We start from the raw sequence: 23,742 nt of genomic DNA on the forward strand, positions 1-23,742 counted from the left end.
TTTTTTTTAAGACTTTATTTGTAAGTAATTTCTACACCTACTGTGGGGCTTGAACTCATGACCCGGAGACTAAGAGTTGCATGCTCTACTGACTGAGCCAGTCAGGCAACCCTAAATGGTGGTCATTTTTCTTATGTAACTGATACTTTAATTCAAAACATTCACTTTTCTTACTACAGTGCCCCATTCCAGTGATGACTAATTAGTGATCTAATTTTTTAAAATATTTTAATCAATATTTTATACTCAACATCTGTAACTTAATAAGGAGGTTAAGTTTAATCCAATGTTTCATGTCAACTTTTGGGATAACTATGGTTTTCAACAAGTTAGCTGTACTTTTTATTTAGTGTTTTTTATTACACTGATCAATTCACCTAAAAATAGATGGTAATAGTCATCAAAATAGAAACAGAGACACCTCTGTTCTTTGTTATCAGTTATCACACCAATTTAAATGTTAGAAGATATACAAACAATTCCAGAAAAACTAATGGAATCATAGGATTCTGATAATCACAGGATTCTGAAATGTGTTGGCTGAAAATATCCAAGTCCATTTTCCTAAGCTTCTAAGACATATCATGTTTGCAAGCATATGTTTAAGAAACTACATTATTCAGCACTAAACACACTTAATACATTGCTTACTACCTAGGAAAGAATTAGGTACTGATAAGATTAGCAACAGGTAGAAAATCCAGGGAAACAGCATATAATGTTATTCAACACATTTAATGCTAATACTTTTAGTCCTTTAGAATAATTCAGAACAGTGATCGTCAATGTGGGGACACATATCCTAGGGGTTGTACAAGACAGTGCACTTGGATACAGAAAGAAAACAGTACAGTTTTTAATCTATATTTTTAACTTATACTTAAAATCTTTACTTTTGTATATATTTATAACAAAGAATATTTGGGTTAGTAAATGATATAATGTAAACATTAATATACAAGTATTAGCAGTGTTATACTTCACAACTTTTTTCTGTTGGCGCATGTAACCCAAAAAGTTTGAAGATGTCAGATTTTAAAAGATGACTCACTTATTGACTGAAGACTGGAGGCAGGTTGTCAAATAGTAATTAAAAAGCAGCCAGTTGAGTGGTTTCTCCAATGACTCAGAACAAGCAAAAGTATTCCAACCAACTGAAAAAGTTGCAGCTGCCTTCAGTGGAGTTTTTGGCCCAATTTTGCCCAGGTAATTCAAAAGCAGCATACTAAAATGGGGGGAAACAGGAAACTTAGTGATGAATTTGTTGTATCTCTCATGACATCCAATTTCTTTTTTTTTTTAAAGCTCATTTTATTTATTTTGAGAGACATAGAGCAAGCGGGGGAGGGGCAGAGGAAGAGGGAGACAACCCCAAGCAGGCTCACACTATCAGTGCAGACCCCGAATGGGGGCTTGAACTCACAAACCGTGAGATGGTGACCTGACCTGAGCTGAATCAGACACTTAATCGACTGAGCTACCCACGTACTCCCAGGAGACTGTTCCTAATGTCCAGGCCACAGAGATTTTCAAAATGATATTGAGGGTTTATTAAAAATATGCAAATCTTTGGACCCCAGTCTCTAGGTGAATGTTTAGTTTTAGTATGTGAGGGTGTTTCAGGCAAACTTTTCTATAATCAGCCACACAGTAAATATTTTAGGCCTTGCTGGCCATATAGTCTCTGTCACAAATACCCAACTCTATGATTGTAGTGCAAAAGCAGCTGTAGACAATGTAAGTGAATGGATATGACTGTGTTATAACAAAACATTCTGTACGGATGAAATTTAAATTTAATATAATTTTCACATGACATGAACTGTTCTTCTTTTGTTTTTTTTTCAATCATCTAAAAATATAATAATCATTCTTAGCTCCTGGACTGTACAAAAACAGATTGCCAGATCTGGCCTGTGGGCCGTGGTTTACCAACCCTTGGCATATATGAGAGAGCAAGAATGATTGGTTTTTCAGATGTGGCTACACATTGGAATCACCTGTGGAGCTCTCGGAACTATCACAGACGTCTGGGTTTAACCCTGGACATTGTGAGTAATGGGTGTGTGTGGGATCCTGGTTGTCTCTGAGCCCTTGCCCTCTAAAGTAAGTCTCCGAAAGGCTTGCTAGTGTACAGTTAGACTTTCTGAGTTGTGGCAGAGCTTTTGGCCCCCAAATCACTTATTTTCTCTTCCTACTCTTTTCCTAGTTTTTTGTTCTTATTACACATTTTCCACTTTTCCTTTGATCTCATCAATTTCCCCAATCTTAATCTAGTTCTATTTTGGTACGAGGAACAAGAATGGGGTTTAATCTAACACTAACGTCAGAAATCTAAGTTTACCACTGTCAACTAAGAAAAGGGATGATAGCCTAAATTCTGCTTCTCATTATATTTCTCCATTATTTCTCCAATGCCGAGGTTCTGAAATAGGAGAAATGGGTAAAAATTGTCTCATTCTCTTTCCCAAACCAATGGGCTTGCGGAGTGAATGTGATGAGGTTTTAGATCAAAAGTGGAGACTTTGTTTTGTTTTTGTAAATGACTCTTAATAATGACTGTACTCCTAAAATAATAATAATAATAGTAATGATGATGATGATGATGACTGTACTCCTGGTATAAGGTTCTGTGGTTCACTAAAGTCATTTAAAGAATAATGTTTACTCTCCTGTGAAGGGTTCATTCTAGGGTCCTAGTTTTAGTGACCATATTTGTCTTGAAGTCACAGAGTACCAGCATGTCAGTCAGATAATGGGTAAACTGGAAGGACTGGAAGAGAAGCTCTCGGGAGTAGGAAGGATCAGTAGTATCCATGACCAAGCGGGGAGCGGGGGGGGGGTCTCCTTGGCTATTATTCAGGAGTAAAATAATACCAAGATGTTACTCCAAAAAAGTTTGTTTTACTTTGACAGAAAAAGGACTCCATTTTTTTTTTCACCAAAATAAAAGAGACAGAGAGAAAAGAGAGACAGAGAATCCATGAATTAAGAGATTAAGAGGCATATCAACCCCAATGTATGGACCTTATCTGAGGTCATCTGACTCAAACTATAAAATCATCAACCAAAAATTGAAGAAATATGACACTGACAAAATATTTGATTTGATGATTTTTAGAAACTTGGTTTTGTTCAGGTATTATAATGGTAGTATGTGTGTCTGCTTTAAAGAGAAATTACCTTTTAGAGATACCTACTGAAATATTTATAAATGATATCTGAGATTCATTTAAGATAATCAGAGTTGGGGAGGAATGGAGGGTAAGACTGATTAACAAGATTATCCATGAGTTGGTAATTATTGAAGCTCTATGAAGAAGAATGATTATTATTGAAACCAGCTTATTAGTATATATGGGAGATCATTATACTCCTCAGTTTTATGTATACTTAGAATTTTCTATACATTCTTTAAAGCTTGTTTACCATCTCATTGGGAGACTGAAACTCGACTGGGTCTAGAATGACATGGATTCCTTGGCTAGACTCAGTTCTAGCTTAAATCCCCTACTAAGTCCCAGGCATCACAGGTATGGGGATTAACCCAGTCTACAAGGGTACAAGGGCACTGGACATTAGGATCTTCGAGAGACTACACTTTTGTCTGTTGCATTTCCAAAAGAAAAAAACAATGTGTCAAGCAGTAAAACATCCCCAAGTGGTAAGCCCATTTGGGAACGTGTCACAGTGCTAGGCAACTAGAAAGGGTGCTTCCTTCAAACAATTTACAAGACATTAATATTCAATCAGCTGCAAAAGCTAACGGTCAAGTTCTGCCTTCAGGCACTGAGGCTTCAAAGGACATGAAAAGGCATTTCCCAGGAGCTTCTGAATAGAGAATCTGGGCCTGTTTATGTAAGGTCAGGCCTTTAAAAAGTCAAGAATTTATATGATTAAGGGAAAAAGTTCAGCTGGCACCCTATCCTCTATGGTTCACATTATGGAGCAAAGGAAAGAGAAGTACACTGAGCACAATTCAGAGATTCTGCCTGGGTTTTCTGCACTGATTCAGATTTCTTCCTTTAGTAGGTCAAGTCAGACCTTCCATGCTAATGTAAGAAATGTATTCTTTTCTTCTTAGTTTTATGTTTATCAGAATCTAAAAAGCTGTGGTTAAAGACTATTTTTCAGAATCTATCATTTGTAAAGCCTATTCATCTTCAGGTAAATATACTAAGATGTTCTGAAAATCAAATGGCATATAAATCAATGACAAAATTAAGAAAAAATATCACTTTCTATCTCATGTGTTTGCTGATTTATTTTTTAAAAATTTAAATGTTTTTATTTATTTCTGAGAGAGAGAGACACATACACACAGCATGATCCTGGTAAGGTCAGAGAGAGAGACACACACAGAATCCGAAGCAGGCTCCAGGCTCTGAGCTAGCTGTCAGCACAGAACTGGATGCAGGGCTTGAACCCACGGACGCGGAGATCATGACCTCAGTAGGACACTTAACCGACTGAGCCATCCAGGCGCCCCATGTTTGTTGATTTAAAAAAGCAGTTTTGGACAAGGGCTTAGGGAATCTAAGCATGGTAAAATACCAGTAATTAAAATTTTGGGTTTTACTAAGTTCATTATCACAAAGAATTATTAGTGGAAATGAGTAAACATGCCATAAATGTTCCAAATAATCCCCACTGTAACTGTAAGAAGCATAAATTATAATATTCATATGCTTAAAATAGCAGCTGGAGTAGGGTTAACAATAAAATTTCATAGTTTTTTGGAGAGCATTCCAGGGTAGGTCCATCTGCCCAGCAACAAAACAAAACAAACAAAAACACTACCACCTGGAGAAAAACAGTTTGAAGGTCTCTTCAGCTGGGGAGAGCAAGCACTGATTATTTTTATGATTGGAATGATGAAAGTCAGACTACAAGGTCAGTTTCCTGTGTGGTGCCAGAGGACGCACTTACAGGGACAGCTAGGAGTATATTAGGGAATCCAAAGGTCAACATGGCAGCTGTCAAGTGATGGGAATCAACATCATAGGATTCCAACAAGCCTTCAGGCTCACAAAATCCTAGTGTCCCAAGAAGATACTTGTATCCTTTTCACCACAGAGGCCGGTTGCCAAGGAAAAATTAAAAGTCACCTGAATTAATTCCTTCATTCATTCAACCATACATGGTGAAATAAGACAAAAATAATCAAACATTTATTTTAAAATGTCTCTGTAGCTTATAATGTTCTGAAAGAAGTAGTCAGTAAGACCACTTCTCTCTCAGACATTTTATCTTATTAAAAAGTTTTTCTTAAGTTTATTTATTTTGAGAGAGAGAGTGAGTGAGCTTAAGTGGGGGAGGAAGAGAGAGCAAGGGAGAGAGAGAGAATCCCAAGCACAGCTCTCAGCACAGAGCCTGGCATGGGGCTTGAACTCATGACCTGAGCTAAAACCAGGAGTTGCACCTACCCAAATGAGCCTCCCCCGTCAGACATTTTAGAAAGGAAAAATCTTACCCTCCCATTGAAACCCCTGCAGCCAGGAAAGGAGCAGAAGGGTACAGACTGTGCACATGGTGAATAACTGTCTCCAAGTCTTCAGTGTTAGCACAACAGTAAGTCCTTGGTGTCTGTAAGCAGAGCAGGTAAAGCACAAAAATTTAAAATTATGAGGTTAATGATTTGCATAATGCAGAAATGTAAAAAGAGCAAGAAGACATAAACATGAGAAAATAACCTTGGTTTGCCCATACTATGAATAATAATAATTTATCATATTCATATCTTGCAGTTCACACATATTTCATATAAAGTCAACACTATCCAAGTTGGCACTGACCAGAAGACTTTGGTCATGCAAGGAAGACTTGACAAAAATAGGGCAAGACTAATACAAATACCTTAAATAGAATACACAGTACCAAACTTAAATGTGTCTCCAACTTAATAAGAACAGGGTCAATTTAGAAAGAGAAAGTGAAAAATTACACTTTTATTTTGGAAAAAAAATTGTGCCTGACAAAGCCAAAGTAATTCATTAATTAAAAAAACAAGGAAGCAAACAAAAGAGACTTTTCAATAATGCCACATAAATCTTAAATTGTGGCTGCTTTCTAACTGGGGAACTATGTTTTTTTAAAAAAAATTTCAATGTTTATTTATTTTTGAGAGTGAGACAGAGAGACAGAGCACTAGCGGGGAAGGGGCAGAGAGAGAGAGGGAGACACAGAATCTGAAGCAGACTCCAGGCTCTGAGCTGTCCGCACAGAGCCAAGCGGGGCTTGAACTCATAAACTGTGACTTCATGACCTGAGCCAAAGTAGGACGCTTAACCAACTGAGCCACCCAGGTGCCCCAGGAACTGTTTTCTTTATCCTGAGTGTTGTCTACCAGTTAGAGAGCGTGATTTTCTGGCACTGCCTTCACTCTAGATAAAGCCATATCCAATTTGATTTATTAACTAAATATGTTGTTTTAAACATTTTTTAAAAATGTTTATTTATTTTTGAGAGACAGCAGGGGAAGGACAGAGAGAGAGGGAGACACAGAATCCAAAGTAGCTCCAGGCTCTGACTGCCAGCACAGAGTCTGAAGTGGGACTCGAACCCATGAACTGTGAGATCACGACCCGAGCTGAAGTTGGATGCTTAACTGACTGAGTCATCCAGGCATCCCATTAAATATGTTGTTTTACAATAAAATATCCATATAGCACCAGCTGCACTACACTGCAATGAACACTTAAAATGTTAAAATATGTAAAGCTGATTATGCCTCAATACATAATACATGAAAACAAATGGTTTTCATGTGAACTTCATCAACAAGGACTCTGTTTCCAGCAGGAAAGCTTCACAAATGCTTTGTCTGAGCTGTGGGAGGAGAGTGCAGTCGTCTGGGTAGAATAAATGCGAGTGTGTATATGAATATGTGTGAGTGTGTATATGTGAGATAAAATAACTAGAAATTGAAAAACATGGAGAGAAATCTGGTAACATTGCTTTAATAAAAACAGTTACTTATACCTTCCTGACTTTACTATTCCAATAAACCACGATCACAATAGGAAGGTTATGTTCGCCCACCATTCAATCACTAATAAGAAGCCTGAGAAAGCCACAATTTTTAATGATTCCTCCAAGTAATCTCAACCCTTAAACACTACATATTGTCTACTATCATCTTTTTGAGGTGTGCAAATATGAAACTCTCCAAATAAGAGAGAGAGTTAGTCAACCTAACAAGATTTACAATGGTGAACAATTATTTGTGTCTACAAAACCCTGAGGAAGGGGCAACTGGGTGGCTCAGTCAATTAGGCATCTGATTGAGGCTCAGGTCATGATCTCATGGTTTGCGGGTTTGAGCCCTGCTTGGGGCTTTGTGCTGACAGCTCAGAGTCTGCCTGGGATTCTGTGTGTGTGTGTGTCTCTCTCTGCCCCTCCCCCACCTGAGCTCTCTCTTTCCCTCTCAAAAATAAACATTTAAAAAATTATTTAAAAAACAACAAAACAAAACAAAATCCTGAGGAAGATCCTTTATTATATCCATTTTATATAGGAAACTGAGTTTAGAGAGGTTAAATGACTCCTGGCACACCTTACCAGCTAATATGAGACTAAGCTGAGTTACTTTATTAAAAAAATTTTTTTAACGTTTATTTATTTTTGAGAGAGAGAGAGACAGTGTGTGAGCAGGGGAGGGACAGAGAGAGGGAGACGCAGAATCTGAAGCAGGCTCCAGGCTCTGAGCTGTCAGCACAGAGCCCAACACGGGGCTCAAACTCACAAACGAGATCATGACCTGAAGTCATGCGCTTAACAGACTGAGCCACCCAGTGCTCCTAAGCTGAGCTACTTTAAAAAATACTTTGATTTAAATGCATTTGAGGGACAAACCAAAACCACACTAAGATACCACCTCACGCCAGTCAGAGTGGCTAAAATGAGCAAATCAGAGACCTCTAGATGCTGGTGAGGATGTGGAGAAACAGGCACCCTCCTACACTGTTGGTGGGAATGTAAACTGGTACAGCCCCTCTGGAAAACAGTGTGGAGGTTCCTCAGGAAACTAACAATAGAACTCCCCTACGACCCAGCAATAGCACTGCTAGGAATTTACCCAAGGGATACAGAAATGCTGATGCACAGGAGCACATGTACCCCAATGTTCATAGCAGCACTCTCAACAATAGCTAAAACATGGAAAGAGCCTAAGTGTCCATCAACAGACGAATGGATCAAGAAGATGTGGTTTATCTGTACAATGGAATACTACATGGCAATGAGAAACAATGAACTCTGGCCATGTGTAGCAACATGGATGGACCTTGAGGGTGTTATGCTGAGCGAAATAAGTCAGGCAGAGAAGGACAAATATCACATGTTTGCACGTATAGGAGGATTAGGAGGAACTTGACGGAGGAACAAGGGGGAGAAGAAGGGGGGAAATGGTGGGGGAAAGGGAGAGAGGCAAACCATGAGAGACTCTTGAATGCTGACAAAAACTGAGGACTGATGGATGTGGGGGTGAGGGGGGATGGGCATGGAGGAGGGCACCTGTGGGGATGAGCACTGGATGTTATGTGGAAACTAATTTGACAATAAACTATTTGTAAAAATAAATAAATAAATAAAATAAAAAAATAAAAGTAAAAAAATTTTAAAAAATGTATCACTCTGGTGGGGGAAGCTGCCTATGTGAGATTATGGGTTTATGGGCTTATGGGAAATCTTTGTCAACTCCTACCAATTTTGCTGTGTACCTAAAACTGTTCTATAAGATAAAGCCCATTTTTAGAAAAAATAAATAAATAAATGCATTTGAGGGGCACAAATTCAATGTAAAATCTAAATGGAATAATATCTACTACCATGCTCCTTCATAGTGACTGCACAATTTGTCACAAGAATTTAGGTGAAGAATCCTTCCTGGGTGTTTTTATTACATATGAGTCTATTCACACTGCATAGCTTTAAAATTTCTGAATTATTTATGAGTCATGAACATGTATTCTTGTTACGTAGGCCTGAAGTACGTGTGCACATGTACAAACACATGCACATGCATGAGTACACATGAACATACACAAATAATTAGGGTATGAGAAAAATGGCCTGTGGAGAATAAGATCAGAGAATCTAAGTGCCAGGAAGGACCTTTTTTTACACATGAGAAAATTGAGGCTCAGCAAGGTTAAGTAATTTGCCAAAGGTCACAAAGTATCAGAGCCTGAATCACATGTTTGTAATAAGTAAACTAATTCCTGTAAAGCAACAGGATTCCATGAGGAATTTAATTAATAGATCGACATCTGGTACCCTCAGATATAGGAACTGATTTTTCCACAGATGGTTTTCCCCAGATGGATTAAATTAAGATCAAAACTGTTAATACTGGCACGGACCAAAGCTGCCAGAACTCTGAAACTCAGCAAATCTAGGGCCTTTCCAGAATGATCTGCCTCCTGCCAGCTACTCCCTGGGCTTCTCTAATGGCGCTATCCCGTTCTCTTCCTGCTGCTGGCGTTCCATTTCCTGCCTGGTTCCTGTCATTGTTCCCACAACCCCAATGTGAGTACTCATTCCCAAAAGTCTTCTCTTAGGCCTTCATCTGCCTTGCTGATCAATACCTAGCTCCTGAAGGTCTTATCTACCTCCATGGCTTCATCAAAACACCTCTAGGCAATGACCAAACCAACTCTCCACCCTCTTACCTTATCTTGAGCTCTGGATCCAAATTTCCAAGTGCTAATAGTCAGCTTCACTATCGTATTCTGTCAGTACTTCAAAATTAAAATGCCCAAAAGTACACTCTTCTCTTATGAAAATGATAATGCTTCTTCTAACTCCCCATTTTAAAATTTTTAAAATATTTTTTATTTTTTTATTTTTTTAAACATTTTAAAAAATATTTTTTATTTATTTCTAGGAGAGAGAGAGACAGCGTGAGCAGGGGAGGGTCAGAGAGAGAGAGAGTCACAGACTGAAACAGGCTCCAGGCTCTGAGCTGGCAGTCAGCACAGAGCCCGACGCAGGGCTCGAACCCACGAACCGTGAGATCATGACCTAAGCGAAAGTCGGACGCTTAACCGACTAAGCCACCCAGGTGCCCCTTAAAATATTTTTTAAAGGGAAGAAAGACTGTATTTTTTTTAATTTTAAATAAACATTTATTTAGTTTTTGAGAGACAGAGTGTGAGCAGGGGAGGGACAAGAAAGAGGGAGTCATAGTGTCTGAAACTGGCTCCAGGCTTTAAGCTGTCAACACAGAGCCTGAAGTGGGGCTCGAACTCATGGACCACGAGATCATGACCTGAACCGAAGTTGGCCGCTTGACCTACCAAGCCACCCAGGTGTCCTTTAATAGTTTTTTTTTTTTTTTAAGAGAGAAAATATGCGTGTGTATGAGTAGAGGAGAGGAAAGGGGGTCAGGGTGAGCAACAGAGAGAGAGTGAGACAGAATGTTAAGCAAGCTTCATGATCGATGTAGAGCCGAATGCAGGACTTGATCCTATAACTGTGAGATCATGACCTGAGCTGAAATCAAGAGTTGGACGCTTAACCAACTGAATCACCCAGGTGCCCCCTAACTTCCCATTTTTAAAATGACACCTATTTTTTCCTAGTTAAAACTGTAAGTGACAATGCCTTCTCCCTCTCCCTTAATCTTACAGCCAATAAACTGCCAAGTCCTCAAGCTTCTTCCTCCTCAGTGTCTTTTGCAGGAAATACCGGAAACCCCTTCTTTCCACTGTAGTAAAGGCCTGGTATGTTAGATTCTCTTAGAAGAGCCCCTGAGACAGGATGTGAGTGTAAGCACACTCACCAGGAAGCACCAGTAGGGGAGAGCTGAAGTGAGTCAGGGAAGGTAGGAAGTCAATAAAGCATATGTGACTAAGCAGTTTGCAGCTGTGGGTGACAGGGATCCAGTCCTCTGAGGCACTTTGGCAGACCGTGTGAATATGCCTCAAAGTTATCCAAATGAGTGGTGAGATAGCTGGGTTCCACCAGTTCCCTTCAGCCACTGGCTGAAGGCTGCTAACTCCCTGGCACTCCTGGTTGGTCTACATACAGTCCAGCAGGCTCCAGCAGCTAGAGAGGCCTCTAGTCAAAGAGATATGAGTGCCTGCAGGTAGAAGCCATCAGGTAAGCATGCATGGGAATGGCTAAATGCCAAAGGATGAGGATGTGACATAGGTATGGCACCAGCTGTCTTGGCTACCAGCCCTTTCCACCTCTCACCGGAACTGCCACAGTAACCTCTTCACTAGTTAACCCCAGTCCTTCCTTATAACCATCCATGATCGTATCTCCTACTCACTGACAGATTAATCTTCCTAAAGAACATTTCCAGCTCTAATCATGACAATATTTTTGCTTAAAATTCTTCATTAGCTTTCTACTGCTGAGTGACCGAAGGACAAATTCTTCTGCCATGTGTTCAGTGCCTTCCACAACAAATCGAGCCACTTTTCCAGCTCTGTATTTTACTATTTCTTCTTAGGTACAGATTCAGGTCAGTGAGATACCACTATTGCTTTGTTGCTGGCCTCATATTATCTTTGTCACCTGTGTGAACTTCATCTGCCAAGTGCCTTTCACTGTCAAGGCATGAAATCATGCCTTGATTAAATGTCAGATAAAAGGCAAGACTTGGCTCCTGATCTCCATCACCTCATAGTCTTTCCCAGTTCTACCCCGAATTGTCCCAGCCAGTCTGCTCATGGCCCATACTGTCTATTACTATCTTACTAACCTCTGTTTCTGACAGTCAATAAAGTGCCTGTCCAAAAATAACTGAAATATACAGCACTGAAAAGTGAGAAGACCTGATGAGTAACTTCTGATGTGCAAAACTATGTGGTTGTATCACGTGACCTTTTGCTACTTGATGGTTCCAAATGGAAACATCATATCCTTTCTTTTGTCACAGGACTTGAGTCTCACTAAAGAAAGGATTCATCCAGGATACATAGCAAAGACACTATTGGGGGGGGGGCAATACATTGAATCAGTAGGGCTGGCAGACATGTCCTTCAGGTCTAAAAATATAACTAGTGGTTTTTTAGACAAAACGTTAGTTAATTCTCAGTTGCTAGGGCTACTAATGCAACCAGCAACTAATCCTATTGCAGTAATTCCTGTCTTTTTCCATGCTTCCAGAACAGAGGTAGAGTAAGCCATATCTAATAAGAAAAGGGATTAAGGGAGACCGCACAGGATTCAGCTGGATGGTGAAAATTCCTTTCACATGGATGTGAAAGGTTTTTCTGGAAAAAAAAAAGAATCTAAAGGATAGATAACCTTCCAGCAGATGTTCAGGCATAAATATTTTATAAATTATAATAATTTGAAATAATTACAAACCAAGATTGTTCAAATTGTTCAACTGCAGCTATGATCAGAGAGAAACAATAGTAATTTGTTTAATGGCTTTTTAGAGGTTAGTTTTAACAAAGTCATTAAAGAGAATAATGAAGTAAAATGAATTCTTAATTATTCACACATAATAGATGGGAAAAAATAAAGCATATATTTTATATTTATCCATGGACTATGTATAATCTATCCTTAATCACCTTCCAAAAAGAAGACAAACTGAGTTCTTCCTAACCTGAAAGAGAATTTTCCTGTCCTGATTTAGAAGTCATTTGTTTTAAAATGCAAATTTCATTTAAAAACAGGTTGTTTTTTTTCTGGTCTAGAAACAAATTAAAATTCACGCTGTTAATCAGGTAGCCTGACTCTCCCTAGCTATTCTGGGAGGAGATTAATTTGCTAATCTGCAGTAGAAGCCATAACCCAGAACCGTTTTCTCTTTGCTGGAGCTGCTACACATCCAATACTGAACCAGCCCAGCTAAGATTTTAGTTTTCCATCCAGTAAAATGAAAACTGAGAAAGATATCTGAATGTCTTTAAAAAAAAAAAATTTCAGTTTTGGCTGGCCAATGAACTCACAAGTGTAGGGAGTGTGCTACATGAAGGGCAAGACTTTTGCTAAAATGACAAGGATCTCTGGCCCAATGAGTGGAGTGTGATAGTAATTCTTGCTACATGTAGGAAAAAACCAATCATTTCAATTCCACTTTTATTTTATTGTAACATCTGATAATCATCAGGAGTTTAGAATCCCTCATTTCACAGCCTTCCTCTCTCAAGTATTTCCTCTCCTGTACCAAAATATTGGGCAAAATGTTCCTTAAAGGAACTCTGTGACTCTTGTATGCATGTAGGTCCCCAGAAGAAACAATCTTTTCATAAGAGGACTAATCATGCTTTTTTATTTATTTTTTTTTTTTAACGAGGCTCTGCACGCAGCGCAGAGCCCAATGTGGGGCTTGAACTCACAACCCTAAGATCAAGACTTGAGCTGATATCAAGAGTCAGACTGACTGAGCCACCCAGGCGCCCCTAATCGTGCTTCTTAACTGATCTCTGCAGCATGTTTTTTTTGTTGCTGCTGTTTTGTTTTCATTCCATCCACTCTGGGACGAGTACCTAGTCATTTGCTCAAATTGTTGTTAGGAAAATTGATATTTTTGGAAGATGCGTTTGCTAAATAAGGAGTCAGAGAGAACAACAGTATGCATACATAAATCAAACCAGCACTTTAACAAATAATCATTTTACATAGTCATTGATAGACATATAAAATGACCAAGTGTCTAAGTGTACCTGGGGCTTGGATCCTTTCTTGAAATAATTAGCCACAAAATAAAGGGCCCTAGGAAGTCTCCTGGCCACCTCTGAGGTCAAGATGGCCTATGTGCCACATTACCACTAATGTGCTACATGGCTACATGCATGTGCAGTCACACTCCACAGTTACACCAATAAATGACCACAGTTTCATTAGTGGCTTAGAGCAGATCAGCCAGGTAGACAGGAGTTACCTTTGGTCCAGACTCCTCAGAAGCAAATCTCATACCTGCCCTGGTTGGGTTTGGGGTCAGAGGGTTCTAAGGGAGGCTGCCTCCTTCCAGCAGTTTGCAGCTCTGCCTGTACTTTAGACTCACTGGGAAGTGTTAAGACAAATCACAGACACTTGGACTCCACCCCAGACCAAATGAATCACAATCTCGGGGTGGGGGGAGGGGTGGGGAGGATGGGGTCCAGGGATCAGTAGTTTCTTAAAGCTTCCCAGAGGATTCTAATGTGCAGCCAGGGCTGAGAACCAACTGCAAAGAGCAGGAGAATAAAGAAAAAGGGTGAGAGCAGAAAAATAAAGAAATAGGGTGAGAGCTGAGCCAAGAGAGGAGGAGGCTGCAGTGACAAGAATGATAAAATGATCTTGAGCAACTTGGGAAGAAGGAAATCTAGTGCTACGGCAATCTTTGCAGTACACAGGGAAGTGCTATTAAACATTGCATATCTTATGGATCACTGGGCACATATTAAGCATTCAATAAATGGTGGGTATTAAATTACTGTTATTATTCCTAGAAATCCTTTAATTATTTAGTTAACTTTCTTTTCTTAAAAAATTTTTTTGAAAGAGAGAGAGAGAGAGCAGGCATGCTAGCAGGGGAGAGGGGCAGAGGGTGAGAGAGAGAATCTCAGCACAGAGCCCAACTCAGGGTTGGATCCCACAACCCTGGGATCATGACCTGAGTCAAACTCCCAAGTTTTGGATGGTCAACTGACTGAGCCACCTAGTTAAACATTATTTTTCTTCATTTAAAAATTGTTTAACTACAGAGAAGTGTACAATCCTTTGTGTACCCATCACCTACAACAGTCAGTATTGCTGAACAGGACCTATCAATGTGAGGCAAACATTCTAAAGGATTCAACGCATTCATATCCACATCTGGCTGAGTTCGGTCTTCCTGAGTTGTTCTGACTGGGGTGGAGGATGAAGGGAGAGGTTATTTTTGGAGCATTTAGGAAAAACTTGAATGGGACACAATGGAGTTTACCAGGAAGGTACTGAGTACAGGAAAGGCAGAGTCTGAAGGTATGAGTCTGACAACCCAACTATGTCCTAACCAGCCCTGTTCTATATGTTCCTCCTCCATCAGACCATAGGAAGGTCCTCAATCCCTTCTGAATGCCTCCTTCAGAAAACAAGGCTCAGAAAGAGAGAGAGCCCTACATCTGTCCCATCCCATTAGCCCCCATGAAAAGGAAAGGTGGTAAAGCCCAGTAATAAACAAGAGCAGATTTCTTTAGATCTGAGTCCTAATAAAACACCCACTATTTGATGTTAAGGTAGGAACCCTCTCGTTGAAAACTCCTCTTATCTCTAACCCCAGATTTTCAGGCTGATTTGACTTAAAGTCAGTGCTGAAAGGTAAAGACATTCCAACAAACAGCCTGAGTTCCTGCCCTAAGACCACTAATCAGTTTTATGACCTCAGGTCCGTCACCCCACTTTTCCAGAGGCGTGCTCATCTAAAAAATGAGCTTTTCAGGATTAGAGGATCTCTGAAGCAAAGCTGCTCAAAGTGCCAGGCCGGGATGAGATAAGTGCTGATGTCAGAATGTAAAATAAGCACACTACTTCTCTCACCAAGAAGAGTATTGGTAGGAGAGAGAAAAAAAAAATCAGCTCACTTCGACAGTATGCTTGGAACTGAAGGTAGTTTACATTCTATTGCAGTCCCTAGTCTTATCAGGGGCTGGTATCAGAGCATTTGAGAAATGGAATTGATCCACAAAACTACACTTTGAGCAGAACCTGTTTTAAAGTATCTTCCAGCTTCCGCTCCCTGCTCCTGCCTCTTGTTTACCTGCAGGGCTAGCTCTAACTTGAACTGGAAAGTGCCTGAAGGCTTTTCTTTTTCAAGCTTTATGAGACATGAGTCACATGTGATACAGTTCACCTGCTTAAAATGTATAGGCTGCCTGACTTGATTGGCTAGAAGACTGGAAGAGCATGCAAGTCTTGATCTCAGGGTAGGTGTAGGGATTACTTAAACTTTAAATAAATAAATAGTACTATTCATGGGTTTTAGTATATTCAGATTTGTTCAAACACTGCCACAATTTCAGGACGTGTTTATCACCCCAAAAAGAAACCCTCTACCATTAGCAGTCACCCACCGTCCCCCAGCCCTAGGCAACCACTAATATACTGTCTTTCTGTCTCTATTGATTTGTCTATTGTTAATATTTTATATAAATGGGATATACAATGTGTGATCTTGTGTGACTGGCTCCTTTCACTTAGCGTAATGTTCTCATGGTTTGTCCATGTTATAGCAGTATTGGTACTTCATTCTTTTTTCAATGCTGACCAATATCTAGTGACATGGATACCACATTTTCCTTACCCATTTGTCCACTGATGGATATCTGGGCTCTTTCTACCATTCATTTGGGTTAATATGAATAATGTTGCTATAAATATTCATGTACACATTACTGTGTGAACATGAACATATATTTTCATTTCTCTTGATTATATACACAGGAGTGGAGTTGCTGCATCATATGGTAATTCTATGTTTAACTTTTTGAGAAAGTGCCAGACTATTTTCCAAGGTGGCTGTTTTCCTATTGTGCCTAGAGACACAGAAGTCTCTATGACCCTATATCCAAAAAATGGGGCCACTATATAGTTTTCAACAAATTCAATCTTGGCTTTGTAAATTGTTACTCCTTTTTTTAATTTTAATTAAAAAATGTTTTTATTAAAAAATTTTTATTTTTGATACAGAGAGGGAGAGTATGAGCATGGGAGGGCAGAAAGAGAGGGAGACACAGAATCTGAAGCAGGCTCCAGGCTCTGACTTGTCAGCACAGTCTGACGCAGGGCTTGAACTCACAAGCAATGAGATCTTGACCTGAGCCACAGTCAGACGCTTACTTAACTGATTGAGCCACCCAGGTGCCCCAGTAAATTGTCATTCCTAACCTAAGATGGAAACATGATACTTCATAATTACGAATACTAGGGAGTTTGTGGATAACTTGGATTCCTGGATTCTTATCCTTGAAAACCCATCTGCAGAGAGCAAGAAAAGGTACTATCTACCTCAGGGGCTCCAAGAACCCTGCAGGAATATTTGAGTCTCAATCTACTGAGACTAGGACTCTTGTCTTCTATAGCAAACGACCCTAGGGAGGACAATGTGCATGCTTTTTATTTCCTAGTAAGCAAGGCTTTTGCCTTTTCTACAACCCTACAATGTGTAATTGGAAATGAGGACAATATGGTAGTGGAAAATTTCTTTCTTATTCACCTCTGCAGGAGTCATAGTAATCCCTATGAATTCTAAGTATATCACCAACATACTTCGTAAAACTTTTCCTTTCACATTTCTTCCACTCCTAGGAGAACTGCTTACTCTAAATTCCATTTCACCTTTGCTAGCTCTTTTGGGTTAATTTCAGTTAAAGACAGTGCCTTCCTGTTTGGTCTTTGCTGATTCATCCTTTGTTCTTTTTTATGCCCATAGGAAGTTCTTACTTACTCTGGGTCTGAGCTACATTAAATCCTTTCTGGAATAAGGTGAGGTATAAGTGTACACAGAGTTCCTTTAGCTTGAAACAGAAATTATTCACAGATCTAAGGCAGAAGTAAGGATTATCAAGGGATCTAAATAGCAAAGCTAGCTCTAATAATCAAAATTGGCATCTTGTTTTTGTGATCAATTAGGGTACAAAAAGCATATATTAAATTATAATTATTTACTCCCTTAAATTTCTTTTTTAAAGCAGTTGTTTCAAAGCATATAATTGTAGGCAAACCATGAGAGACTCTTGAATGCCGAGAACAAACTGAGGGCTGATGGGGATCGGGGGAGGGGAAGGGGGGTGATGGGCATGGAAGAGGGCACTTGTGGGGATGAGCACTGGGTGTTATATGGAAACCAACTTGACAATAAACTATTAAAAAATAAAATAAATAAAGCATATAATTGTAGCTATATTTTGGTCATTTTACATCTTTATTCTTTTTTTAAGTTTTTTTTTTAACTTTGAGAGAGAGAGAGAGAAAGTGGGGAAGGGAAGGGGAGAGGGGGAGAGAGAGAGAGGGGGGGAGAGAGAGAGAGAGAGAGAGAGAGCGTGCACACGCGCCAGCGCACGCTGGGGGAGGGGCCTGGGGCTCAAATTCACATAGCCCGATTAACATGACCTGTGCTGAAATCTAGAGTCGGACATTTAACTGACTGAGCCACCCAGGCACCCCTTTATTCTTTTCAAAATTAGATTACATTAGCCTTTGTGATACAAATATTTGCTGGGGGTACTAGTTGATCAGAATTCAACCTAATAATCTGTATAAGACTCCAGAGACCAAGCTACTCTTACCCTCTCACTTAGAACTCTAAATTCTTTGAAATAAAATAAAAGTTTGATAAAATAAAATTTGAAAAATGTTCCTCTCTATCCTATCCTTTTGTAAGAATTCAAGGTGTTTTTGAAGATTTTTCAAAAAAACAATTAATGTTATGGCTAAAAGTTACCGGGTTGTTGCATTCTTTCAAAGTAAATTTCCAAGTAACTTTAAATGCTAAGGGTAGAAGTTTTTCCAAGCTTCTTGCACTTCTTTTTCTCTCCTTCTTCCTATTTGTTGTGTTCTAAGATTCTATCCATACACCTCCTCCTTTTGCTGTTCAAACTATCCTGAAGCAATTTTAACCACTATGAGTTCCAGCTTCCTTTCGTGTACTGGCAATCCCTTTCTTTCTGTAGCCTGTACATCTCTCCTGAGGCCCTGTCTAGTATACTGTTTTACTAGAAATTTCCACCTGGGTGATCTCAAAGCACCCTGAACATCCACAACTGAATTATTTTATTATTACACCAAAAATCTCATACATTACCCTAAAAGTTTACCATTTTGGCAAACATAAGAGTCTTTTACCAGTCAGCCAAGCTAGAAATGTCAACCTTGACTCTCTTTCTTTGCTTTCTGCAATTAATGAATATTATTGTTTCTGCCCCAAGAATTCCCCTCATTTTCATTCTCTCCTCTTCCTCCCTATCTCTGTTTTTTTAAAAAAAAAAATTAAGTTTATTTTTGAGAGAGAGAGAGACAGAGCACAAGCAAGGGAGGGACAGAGAGAGAGGGAGACACAAAATCCCAAGCAGGCTCCAGGGTCTGAGCTGTCAGCACAGAGACCAAAGTGGGACTCGAACTCACAAACTGTGAGATGATGACCTGCCTGAAGCCAGACACTAAACTGACTGAGCTACCTCGGGGCCCCTCATAACTCTGTTTTTAAACTCTAGGTAAATCTATGGTAACTGCTTTCCAACTGACCTCCTAGCTTCCAGACTGCTTCCCTTCCATCTCTTTTCTACACATTGCTGCTATGGTTCCCTCTCTCTGAAACATGGACATGATCAGATTATTTTATATGTCAATCATACCTCAATAAAGCTGGGAAAAAAATGTTAAATGTCAATGGTTCAATACTAGTTTCCTTGGGATTCTACATTTGACTTTTCAAAATCTGGCCCTATCCCTCTAGAAGAATTCCTGTCACTTCTTAAATGAGAGGGAGTATAGCATAACATTCAAGAATATAAACACATAGCCAGACTACATGGGTCTGAATCCTGGTTCTGAATTTCTTTTCTTGACTAGGGCAAGTTCTTAACCTATTTGTGCCTCACTGTCTTCATCTGGCAAATGGCAGTGATGATGACTATGCTTACCATAGTAATCACTGCGTTATTACTATTGCTGAATATTAAGCACAAAAGGATATAATTGATATATTCTAAGGACTCAATAGACATTTGATAAAATCATCATGATCATTATCCCTCACCAGTAAATACTTGCTGTTCCATGCTCTTAAATACTTTGCTCTTTACACTGAAAAAGCCTCTCTATTCCCTCTTGGTTTAGTACTACAGCCTTCAAAATCCAACTCAAACTTACCTCTGCTATGATGTTCTCTCGCTTCCCCCAAGCACTTAGTTATGTCTTCTGTTTATGTTCTACAATCTTTATACATCTTGTAACAATTACACTTAGCACTGTATTACATATATTTTCAAGTATCTGAACTCTCTCCTACAACGTAAGTGAAAGCTCCTAAGGGTTAAGGTTGCATCTAAAAACGAGTATATTCCTTACCCTATTGCCTTGTTTACTATCTAATTTAATAGGCATACAACACAGCTTTGCTGAATGAACAGATCTTTGTTCTTCACTTTATGGGACCTAAAGGACTTTACTTTGTAGCACATTATCCTCTTAAGAGCTTCAGACCATATCTTCCCCATTTCTGTCTCCTGAAAACACCCAGAGGGATAGATACATAGCAGACAAGAGCTGCTCAAAAATGATTTTGTTGGTCCAGGGCCACAGTGACAAATTCAAATTCTTCCCTTTAGAACATCTGCCATTTGCCTACAAGACTTCTAAAGGTCTGGACTGAGTAAGGAAATGTGAATCTTCACATCAAACTATGTATTATGAGGTGCTGGAGTAAGAATATAAATATTTTATAACTTTAGCTTTTGAAATCATGTTGATCTTGATTCTCTCCGGGGCCCAAGTCCCTATAAAGCAAAGTACAAGACACCTTTTTTCCCTAAGTTCTCATAAAATACTGACATTAGTGACATGATTAAAAATATTTACTTCTGGCATGACTTAATTATTTATAGTCTTAATATCATTCTCTATTAATGACTCAAAAAAAAAGTTTCTTTCAGTTTTGGTAGAATTGTCTTTGCCCTGTGCAAGTGGTAAGGGATTAAAGTTGAAAGCCTTCAAAAACATTTCAGTGAATATGAGTTCTCCCTCCAACTCACAGGTTTCACATAAGATTGAATGATGATTTCTTAAGAGGTGGAAAAAACTCTAACAAAAATTTTAGGGGCTGGAGGGGAAAAGGGCCAATTAAAAAAATATTTAAATAATATTTCCTCTATGTGAACTTTGATTGGCAAATGGGCATATAACATACCGTCAATCCATTTCATGACAAATGTAAATTTCTAAGTGAAAAAAAGCATCATTTTATTGGTTAATTTGTTAATTTTTAACAGTTAATATTTATTTACTTATTATTATGTTTATTTATTTTCGAGAGAGAGACAGAGCATGAGCAGAGGAGTTGCAGACAGTTGGAGACAGAATACGAAGCAAGCTCCAGGCTCTGAGCTGGCAGCACAGAGCCCGGTGCGGGGCTCGAACCCACGGGCTGTGAGATCATGACCTCAGCTGAAGTTGGACACTTAACTGACTGAACCACCCAGGTGTTCCTAACAGTTAATTTTTAAAGAAAATGTGTTTTCCATTAAAAATAATATAAATACCTATTGATTTTAAAATAAAGTATCAAACTTATAAAATAAAACTTTAACTTCTATAAAAATAGAAATATATCACATATATTTTACTTATAAGATCTGGATATACATAGACCAAAGGTATTCCCCTGGTTGTATAATTATGAGTCTTGTAAATTTCCTTTTTTTTCCTTTTTGCTTATCTGTATTTTTCCACAAAGAACTTGTAAACACAGTTATTTTAAATAAAAAAAAAGAATGTATGTGCCTTTCATTATGAAACTAGAAATCATTCTTCTAAATATTAAGCTGTTGTCATTAATTTAAATTTACTTACCAAGAGATTCTCCCCTGCCACTCCTCTGTTGTTAAAAACCACACATCTAAAAACCAAAAAAGTAATGTTTATTAATTTTATACACGATTCTTGCTCACAATGTAATACATATTAAATAATCTCAGTGGCACTGTCGTAGGGTACTAAAAGATTTTTAAAAATCTGTTCCAAAGACATGACAATGTTTGACAATTTTATCTAAATGCACTAAAATATATTCCACTTCTCTAAATTCAACATGTGAGTTCAAATCAGAAAATTGTATATTGAAGTGATGTTAAATTTTCCTACCAAAAGCAGAATTTTTACAACTTCTCTCTATGGCTGTGTATAGGCTTTCAATACATGCTATTAAAACAATTCTAGATGCAAGTCAAATTTAAATGTTTTGCCTCAACCTAAAAAAAAAGTCCTCTACCTATTCTCTTTGTAACATTAATAACGTATCTGTTCCTATTCTAAGAAATAGCTATTTAAAAGAAAAAAAAGAAAGGAAAGAATAGCTATTTTTCCCTCAAGTCTCGGCAAACACAGAGACTGGAATTTTACCTGAGGTGAAAACATGACTACAGGTAGAGCTGTAAGGAACTTGCACCTGAGCTGGTAGAAGGGGCCTCCACTATGCTACTGCTTGGTGACTTAGAGGAGGAAAGGCAAACTGTGTTTCCTATAACCCTGTTTGCCTCTCCTGGATCAATGGTCATATGTAAAGGGCTTAGAGCACTGTTGGCTCATTGTAAGTACACAAGGAAAGTTAGCCATTAGTAGCAATAGTAGTTGCAGTGCCATGGTAGCTTTAAAAAGCCATTCTGGATTTAAAACACTTAATTCTCATTTAACTTTCAGTCAGCCATAACACCAGATATGTATTTTTTGCCAGCCTCAAACTAAATCCTGACTCGGGTCTGCAAAGATTCTCTCTGAGTGAATGAATCTATATTCATGTTGATTAAAATTCATTTTGGTTTTGTCTGTTTACTTATCCAATCAATCAAGGCCATTTAAGGTTCTAATTCCCTTCTTTCAGGGTATTGCTGATCACTGTATGTGTTAGGCCCAACTGAAAAAAAGGAAGTGTTTAAAATCTCAGAAATCTGACTTATCTCAAGTAATAATATTACATTTTATGGACTAGTCAAAGAAAGATCTTTAATATACTTTAAAAACATGCAGAAAAGTTGGAGTAGGATCATCGAGGCCTTCATCTTTTCTTGCTAGAAAGAATGGCAATGCAGATTAAACATAAGCAAAATTTAAGTTAGCTACATGCACTTACTTGCATAAGCACCTAGGTTACACAAGAATCAGGGCTACAGTTAATTGTGACCTTGAACCTTGAAGCTCCTAGTCATCCAGAAAAGAACAACTTTTAGAGAACAAACACTAACTAAGAATAAAAACGGCTTCTGGGGCAAGATGTCATCATATGACTGCCACTGAGAGAAGGGAACAGAACTGGTAAGGGCAAAGAAAATGATGATCTGCAAGATCATGAAAAAGCAGCGTGTACATCTGGGATTTGCTTCCAAAGTCAGACTGGGATATTTGTACTTTCCTTCAGGGGAATTTCAAAGTGGATCACAGATCTGGTATCTCTTGCTAGAGAAGGAAATGTACTGACCTCTCCACAGGCCTTTGTTCCTGACAATGTTCAATAAGTAGCAGTCATCACTATATATCCTTCTAAGCCTTGGAAATTGGGCAGAAAGATAAGGAAGAATGAGGGAGCAAAGCAGCTACAGAGGAAGGCAGAATGATGGCTGCCATTCTGTCCATTTATCCCACTCCAGTTGGTTACAAGTACCACTTTCTTTCATTTAACCTCTTTTTCTGCCCTGACCGTCATCAGAGAACACTTTACACGTGAAGCTAAAAGAGCTGGTTGTGGCTGTACAATAAACTATTTGTAAAAAAGAAAAAAAAAAAAAGAGCTGGTTGTGAAACAACTACTATTCCTAAGGCATTTGATAAGCTTCTGTTATCTTTGTAAGGGCTCTTTCCAAATAACTTTTACAAATGCTCCCAAACAATTTTAAAGGTTATGCAAATGAAGAAAATTGTTGTGCAAAACTTCTCTTTCCTACCTATTTTAGCTATTTAAATGTTCTTCTCAAAACAGGGAAAATATAAAGAAATACCAAATAGAGAATAATACATTTGGTATTAACTTTCTATAACAATAGAACACATTAATTAGAAAAGCAGATAAGCCTTCTTTAAAGAAGGTTAAATAAAGGGTAGAGA

At 38.6% G+C, this 23,742-nt stretch overlaps 1 protein-coding gene and 1 non-coding gene across 2 annotated transcripts in view; one reads left to right on the top strand and one right to left on the bottom strand.

Annotated features, from left to right (window-relative positions):
- ABHD3 (abhydrolase domain containing 3, phospholipase) overlaps positions 1-23,742 on the bottom strand; it is a 41,201-nt gene that overhangs the window by 5,271 nt on the left and 12,188 nt on the right. The window contains exons 4-6 of the mRNA XM_077778213.1: positions 21,499-21,544; positions 5,474-5,586; positions 1,052-1,225 (exon numbers count right to left, since the gene is read on the bottom strand). Of these exons, the coding sequence (XP_077634339.1) occupies positions 1,052-1,225; positions 5,474-5,586; positions 21,499-21,544 (333 nt within the window). The remainder of the gene's footprint in view (positions 1-1,051; positions 1,226-5,473; positions 5,587-21,498; positions 21,545-23,742) is intronic.
- Positions 12,864-13,017, top strand: LOC144243229 (small nucleolar RNA SNORA62/SNORA6 family). Its single transcript, XR_013338577.1, has one exon. It is a non-coding gene; the product is annotated as a small nucleolar RNA SNORA62/SNORA6 family (small nucleolar RNA).

This window comes from Crocuta crocuta, unplaced genomic scaffold, assembly GCF_008692635.1.
Source record: "Crocuta crocuta isolate KB4526 unplaced genomic scaffold, BGI_CrCroc_1.0 scaffold26, whole genome shotgun sequence".
In the NCBI taxonomy this organism is placed as follows: Eukaryota; Metazoa; Chordata; class Mammalia; order Carnivora; family Hyaenidae; genus Crocuta; species Crocuta crocuta.